At 38.5% G+C, this 8,374-nt stretch overlaps 1 protein-coding gene across 2 annotated transcripts in view; it reads left to right on the forward strand.

The window, feature by feature from the left end:
* The window catches only part of LOC113667090 (lysophosphatidylcholine acyltransferase 2), a 20,286-nt gene extending 13,818 nt beyond the window's left edge, over positions 1-6,468 (forward strand). For both annotated transcript variants that reach the window (XM_089198985.1, XM_027182891.2), the window contains exons 14-15: positions 3,832-3,961; positions 5,343-6,468. In XM_089198985.1, coding sequence (XP_089055111.1) covers positions 3,832-3,961; positions 5,343-5,446 — 234 coding nt within the window. In that variant the 3' untranslated portion in view covers positions 5,447-6,468. The remainder of the gene's footprint in view (positions 1-3,831; positions 3,962-5,342) is intronic.
* Positions 6,469-8,374: the final 1,906 nt, after the last annotated feature.

Genomic DNA, 8,374 nt, shown 5'->3' on the forward strand with positions numbered 1-8,374 from the left:
AGGAATGCAACAGAATTTTTTAAACTTGAGCTTCTGAGAGTGTTTTATATAAAATTATCAAAAGTGCGAGTGTGGAACTTGTCAACCAATGCCGACAACTCATGAAAGTGTTTGTTGTACGGAAATCGGGCAATTGTGGCAAAATGGCCTGAAACCCAGATAAGTTGTATCACTGAGCATCCAGGTTTTCAGTCAATTTGCCTCGATTTCTGGGTGCTGGAGACGGCCAAGTACGCTTACAGGCAGCAGCAAAGCACAGATAATCACACCGGAAACGACTGAGCTAAATATTTTCTGTTTCATCACAGGCGGCCCAAGCTCCAGTTGTGAGATGATCATCTTGCGCAATAACAGTCATGGCGGAATTATAAGAGTTTGTATGGGAATATTTACGACCGCTCTAAGGTATAAAATAATACGTCAAATTCTCTAAAAAAATACCTCACCTTACTTTCACAGCGTATCGCTTGTTATATGACCGCTTACTTTGATGAAAAGAACGCATTTTAGCGAGTTGTCCATTTCGAGGTTTTCAACGTTCATAAGAAAAGCCCAAGGCTGAACACTCCATTTCCGAACGCCTGTTCCGAGAAGCGAAAAATCCAAGCTCAAAATGACCGGGCGCCCACAAATCCAACGCAGAATCCAAGCACATATACTGTAGTTTCATTCCAATTCACTAAAAACTCAATCTTCCCCGTGCAACCGACACTAAGTCGCAGTTTGCTTCAAAAATTTCCAGTTTAGAGGTTTCTAACAGCCCGCGGCCACATCAACCTTGACACACGACCGTTGAAAACCAGCTCGGTAACCCTACCTCCTTTTCAAACTGAGCTTTGCCGGGGACCATACCGTCAGTTATCGTCAATAAATTGTTTTAGAACCACGGGTCCCCTCAGTAGAAATCGATCAAGAGGCTTTTGTTTCGATCGGCCAATCGAATTCGCCTCCGGAAATGTTTACAAATTCAAAATAATTTACAGGCATAGTTGCAAACCGCACAGCTGATCTCGTGAATCTCGATAATTTCCTTTCAATTTCAAAAAGAAAAAATGTCCTCGGTAAAAAATAGTCTATTCCACGGTTGCAGCAGGGACGTAATCAATTCGAACTCGTATCTGAAGTGGAAATCGTCGTAAGTATTGTTGCTGGATATCCGTGCGGACGAAACGAAATAACAGTTGTCTTGTTAGCGACATTAAACTAAGTATGTCCAGATAGAGCTAAATTGAATACTGGAACAAATCCTTCCAAGGTTTTCCTCTGACTCCGAAAATAATCATTGGCCGATTGGCCGATTGGCCGATCGAAACAATAGCCTCTTGATCGATTTCTACTGAGGGGACCCGTGGTTCTAAAACAATTTATAGACGATAACTGACGGTATGGTCCCCGGCGAGGCTCAGTTCAAAAAGGAGGTAGGGTTACCGAGCTGGTTTTCAACGGTCGTGTGTCAAGGTTGATGTGGCCGCGGGCTGTTAGAAACCTCTAAACTGGAAATTTTTGAAGCAAACTGCGGCTTAGCGTCGGTTGCACGGGAAAGATTGAGTTTGTAGTGAACTGAAATGAAACTACAGTATATGTGCTTGGATTCTGCGTTGGATTTGTGGGCGCCCGATCATTTTGAGCTTGGATTTTTCGCTTCTCGGATCAGGCGTTCGGAAATGGAGTGTTCAGCCTTGGGCTTTTCTTATGTACGTTGAAAACCTCGAAATAAACAACTCGCTTAAATGGGCTCTTTTCATCAAAGTAAGCGGTCAGATAACAAGCGACACACTGTGGAAGTAAGGTGAGGTCTTTTTTTTTTGAGAATTTGACGTATTTTTTATTCCTTAGAGCGGTCGTAAATATGCCCATACAAACTCTTATAATTCCGTCATGACTGTTATTGCGCAAGATGATCATCTCACAGCTGGAGCTTGGGCCGCCTGTGGTTTCATCTGTTTTGTTACATTTTGAGATCGATTTACTTGAGTTGTTTCTGCCATTGATTTAATAATACAGTACTAGAGCTAGTTGTTTTTTGCTTCTTTCCTGGCAGGAAATTTCGCTTAATTGCCTACAGATAGCTTGTTCGTTGGTGTTGGGGATATCTCGGCAAACACTTTAGGGTCGCTGTGCTATCTTGTGCGGTAAACAATATCCTTCATCTTAGAAGCATTTCCATCGATAAACAAGTTGTATCATGTACATTTCCTTGTGTGGCCTTCATAATTATCCAACCCTGTTTGTGTTTGCTTCGATTTGAAATATTGAAAAGATAGTTTTGCAAGCTGAAATCAGGATCTTTTAAGTTGTACTCAAAATGATGAATATTGTCCTACTGACCTTTGAATGTATTTTCACTGCTGTGAAAACCGCGACACAAATTCTTCTGCTGTTTCTCTGCAGGGTTTCTCAAAGGAAGCACTAAGTGGGGCTGGCATGGATTTTCTTATAGAACATAAGGGTTGATTATGGGATCCTGTATAGAATTCTTTGTATAGAACCGACAAAATTCCAGATCACGTTATTACACACTGATATCAACGAATTGAATTCTCTTTCTTTGATACGTGTTTCGAATTCAGGCAAAGGTTCAGACATGTCAGTGTCTTTTACGGGCTCAGCGCTGGCTCCCAAACAACTGGCTTCCCCATAATCTTTCATTAGATGAGAAAAAAGTTGTTTTTAGAGAACCAATAAAGCTATTGTTGTTTAATTAACGAAACGTTCTCATGTAAATCGATTTTGTACTTTCTCTGTTGACCTCTAACTTTTGAAAAGCTCAACTTCTTTCTCAGTTTGGTCAGCCACTTCCGAATCCTCGTCGTCTGCCGACTGTATGGGTTGTTTTTCGTCTTCCGAATAATTTGCTTCTGGTGAGGCCTGAATCGTCGGTACAGCACCAGGAAGAAAAATGACTGCTACAAACAACAGAACGTTCGAACGGCTCGACGAAATCGGCTATTTTCACTTGAACAAATTTCACAAATTGTCGCTTCATTTTGCGTCATTTCCAAATTTGCGTCATTTGGAAATATTTGCATTGTATGCCCAGTTTTGTTTGAATCAGTACAAAACTGGACGGCACAACGCTTCACCATTACGAAAAATTGATTATATTGAAGCAAACTGTAAGTAAAAAAATCATGACGAGACCAGCAAACAACGGCTGTAGAAAAGACTCCTTCGTGCCTCACGCGATTATAAAACGAGACTTTTAAGGGTCCACCCGTGACGTCACAGGAAAGATGGCGCCATTCAAGATGGCGAATGTTTCGAATTTGGAAGAGCTTTTACAAAGTGAAAATGGACTTTTGAGAATAAACGAATGGTACCTTTGGTGTACTTGATATATTTACTAAACATCTATGTGAAAAGAAAATGAACGTTTTTTGGGTTTACATGCCCTTTAAATTTAAAATATGGCTTCGGGTCCATGATATCACCGAGATTGCAAATACGGGCCATGTAACGGGATCTAATGTCTAGCAAGGTTGTATTCCAAACTACTCGGTAGCCCTGAGGCGGTAGCTGTTGCTGGTAAAAGCAATGTTTAAGTACTCGTCATTTATGCAACACAAATTCTTCAACCCTCTAGACCTTAACATCAGTCTTCTCATTGCTGTTCTCTATACATTTTGTAAGGTGCTGACAAGGAGAATTTGTTTTACAATCAAAAGCTTCACTAGTTGGTGATCATTTCTTCTATTCTCATAACCTTAATGTTTGATTCAGGGCTGATATTGTAGGGAGGAATTAGATGCTAGTTACTTTTAGTGGTTAAAAGGTTGGGGATTCATACATGTGGCACACATTATAAATCTAATTATTTATCAATTTTGTCAGGCTCTTCAAGAATATAGCAAACCGACGCGCAAGATGATTTCTAGTAACCAGCAGGAATGTATTCTCAAGAGCGTGGTAAAGACTATTGATGACACCTACGCAGACAACCATAATGTGAGGAGTAGAAATGGTAGGTATTTTTACGTACAGGTGATTGGTGTTCAGTCTTAAGTTTATTGTCATCCCAAAGGTTTATCAGCCACTCAGTCGGTCAGTCGGTCAGTCGATCAGTCATCAAGTCACACAGTCAGTTTGTTTGCTAGTTAGCCAGCTGTTGGGTTAGTTAGTCAGTGATCTAGTCAGTCAGCCAATCAGACAGTCTGTCGGCCAGTCAGTCAATTAGTTAGTCAGCTATTCAGTAAATGAGTCAGTTGTTCGAAGGGTGAATTAGGCTGTCCATTGGATAAAACCCTATGCGGTGGATATTGCAGTGAGTTTTGTTAATGCTTATCCAATTGACAAAGATTTATCTGTTAGTTATCAACTCTTCACCGAGGCGGAGGCGGTCTGCCAGCAGTAAATATCCACCGCTAGCCACCGACACAGAGGTGAATAGTTGTCTTACTATATACTAAAACAGTCGGATAATATAGCACAAAGAGATGATTTTAACTCATGTATTCCTGCAACCATTACAATATTTTCGGGCGCAAGTTTCTCAGAGGTAAAGGATACTCGGACGCTTCGACGTTATCCAATGTTTTGATATTAACTAAGTAGCGTCATCCACCCTTTGAAAAACTGGGCCAAAACAGGTAGTTTGCCATCATCTCGTCTTTGTTCTTCGGTACGTTAGTCAGCCAGTCAGTCAATCAATTGGCCAGCTTGTCTAGTTGGCAGTAAGTCAATCTGTTAATTAGTCTTTTGGGTTAACAATCTTTCAGTTAGTCATTCTTTTGGCCAGCTAACTCATAGTCGGTTGGTGGGTTGTTCTGTCAGTAAGCCAGCGTGCCAGTTGACATAATTTTTTTTTCGTCTTATTCATATAATCGTTCAAGTTTCTTGGGTGGCCAATATTTCTTTTTTCATTCAGTAGCGATAACTACATTCTATCGCCGCAAACGCTAATCACTCGTATTTCAAACTTTACTAGAACAAACTTGACACATTGTTGAATACGGTAACTGAAAATGACAAAATTACAAACACGCGAATGAGCATAAAATAACTTACATCGTATGAGTGAAAGTACTGGAAAACGACAAAGCGAAATAAACAAGGACACTTACAAGACGAATGTGACCAAACCAAAGACGAAAACATGAAACCCAGAGCTAGATATGTAACGATAATTTTCGCAAACTAGACAACTAACCAAATAAATTACGCGCGAACAATATATATACGATATGCAAATAAATATAACAAGCACTGGTAACTGACAAAGGACACTAATGAAGACGAGAAACTAAACACCTAACACGAAACTATGAAACACCAACACTAACAAAAAAAATGATAATACAAATTCTTGCGCCTACACATTCCTTTAATCATATTTGTATTTGCAGAAGAGTTCCAAGAATTTCTTTCCAATCACGATGAACTAACTGTTTTGCTGTCAAGTGTGCTACCTCCAGTTGAAACTCGTGTGCAAGAGTCCAGACTCATCTAAGAATTATTACTATCAATGACTGCACACTGATAGTTGGAAATCTCGACTTTTGTATGAAAAATGTTTTTATAGGACTGAGTTATCTCAAAACGAAATGAGCAGGGATTTGAAGCTGGGAATAGAGCTACAATTTATCACCTGAATGTATTTGTAAAGATGTGAGATTTGCTTACGAATGAGGCGAATGCAAATAGAAGCTGCCCTGTGTTGAGCCCTGAAAATTGGAGTCTTAACAACGTGCGTTACAATCATTATTTATCAATTTGTTCAAATGGGTACAGAATTTTGTAATATGAAAATATGTCATAAATGCAGCCCATGAAAGTGCGTTAATTATTTATTATTTAATAGCCATCAAAATTATTATCGAGTGGCTAAATGGACGATCAGATTATATATGTAATTTTGGGTTGAATGTTATTTAGACAGAGCAAATTTCCGGAATTTGACTTTTTTTTATTACAGTGTTCATGAAAACGAAAAGAGTGCGAGATCAATGCGATAAATATTTGAGGCCCAGTGCAAACTTACAAATTAATAGTAATCTGTAAAAGTTTTTGTTTATTTTATTGAACGTCTCCATTTAGTTTCCACTCGCTCTCGCAGCATCGTCTGTATGATTTCCTTGTAGTAATTCGCCAGGAGTTGTCTTTCTGGTTTATTATAAAGCAGCTTACAAATTGAATTTGTCGAAAATAGATTCCAAGTAATTAGAGGATTGTATTTGAAAAGAAATTACAGAATACTAATCAATGAAAGTGGTAAATAATATTGATAAATGATGTTGATAAATGATATGAATAAATAATATGTTAGACTAAAGAAATTGACGAAAGCAGCTACTTGTTAGACACTGAGAGTATTTCCTTGGTGTTGTAGGGTCAATTAGTGTAAAATCTAGATTCAGGTTTCTTGGGTGAGCAGAATTAAATAAAAGTAGAATGTTGACAGATTTATACAATTAATGGTACCTTGAATTTAATGAGATTTGATGAGAATAAATGAAAGATTTCCAAGAAAAATGTTCCTTGATTTGTCTCACAAGGAAGGATGTTTTACGATTGGCGCCGAAGGTTAACCAATATAAGTAAAAAAGTTTGTGGGTGCTTTGTATGACTGCCCATAACCGTTTGCATTTGTAACGGTATTGGCAGCGAAGTTCTACTATTGAAAAACTCACATTTGTACAGTATATTTCTATATTTGTCATTTGGATGTACGACTAGTACATTTTAAGAACTTATCAGTGAAACATTAAGCGAGAAACCTAATAAAATTTTGGTATCTTGGAAGTGGCAAAGAGTATTCTTTTTTTTTTTGAAATGAGGCGAGGAAATATATAGTACATTACAGTACATATATTACAGTATGTCATTATGCGCATATGTTTTCTGATATCACAAGGAAACTCAGAAGTGAATGATACATTTTGAGCGCAGCTCAAGAAAGAGCAAGTTTGATTCGAGTTTTTTGATCAAAACTTATTAGGATATCTTATAGTGCATCATGAAAGCTCAGTAATGTAAAGCTAGGCGCGTAATAATTTATGTCAGCTAGTGGCACGGCACTTTTGTCGCTCGCAATGCATTCATCTTCTTGCTCGCTTGATTGGATGAACATGCAGGACATGTGAGATGTTCAGTGACAGCGTGGACCGGACAGTAGCCTGGAACGGGGTTTTGTTGAGTCGTCTCGCGCACATTGCGTCATAACCTCTGATTATGACGTCAAATTTCAATCCGCTCTGTTTTGCACATCTAATAAGTCATGCGTTATTTTTCGTGAGAGGAAAAACGCGTTGTTGTTGCAGTTTGGAAATTGACAATTTTACTTAATGTGTCGGCAGCTTACATACTTTGACAGAGGATACGTAAGCCGTGAAACAAGGTTAGAATCAGTTCTAATATAATTATTTCTCCGCACTCGAAATTTCTGAGCAGAAAATGTGTGAAATAATTTGAACCTTCTCGTGAAAGTGCTAACTTTTCTTAACCAATTACGGTTTTACCAGGTTTTTATTTGATGTAAGCAAGAAATTTAGAAGGAGTCTAAAACCTAACATAAAGAAATGATTAACCGATGGGGCAGTTTACAAACTTTTCAGACAATTTCAGCCTAGGAAACAAGTTGGCGGTTGCCATTGTGGTCTGCGCTAGTCACGGTTGCGCTCGCACAACTAGTGCGTGGGCCATGGCCCACGTAAGTTACCGGTACTTCATATTTGAAGTAAGTGTTTTAGGTCGCCCTCTATTTAATCATACAATCCATAAATTTCCGACGTCAATTATTTTGTTGCCGATCACAAAACGTGCTTATTTCTATACCATCATTTTATTATTATACGAGTTTCATTCATACTATTTCTTTGAAAAGGAAAAGCAATTGAATGGCAAAAACTACCGGCTCTCAAAGACTTCGACGACGACATTTCCGCATAGTCAGTCATTATTCAAACAACAAATCAACCGTTGTTAGCCATATGAAAATCGTTTTTGTAGTACCTAATTTTACGAAATCGTTAATTAGACTTGTAAGCCACTTTATTCCTTCTGTGGTAGATTTAAAAAGCGTTTTAACTCAAGAGAAAACCGGCGCTTATTCAAATAAAATGTTACGCTATTAAATGTCGAGGAAACTGGCTATCGAGCACCGGCCACGCTCGGCGAAATGCACAGGGAATCTCGAACTTTCTTTTTCTGCTTGCTTTAATCACTCGGTTCTCCAGTACACAATTCTACTTACATCCAATTTTAACTCTGGTCAATCTCTTGAACTCTTACACATTGATTCTCACTGAACACTTCGCATTGACTTGTGCTGCTAAACACTGTCTCACTTCAACGACGAAATTTTGACTCTACTATTCTGCACATTGTCTACATTCTTCTAGTATATTAAATAAACTTTAAAGAACACACTTATACATTC

The sequence above is a fragment of the Pocillopora damicornis genome, chromosome 3 (genome assembly GCF_964200805.1).
Source record: "Pocillopora damicornis chromosome 3, jaPocDami1.2, whole genome shotgun sequence".
Classification (NCBI taxonomy): Eukaryota; Metazoa; Cnidaria; class Anthozoa; order Scleractinia; family Pocilloporidae; genus Pocillopora; species Pocillopora damicornis.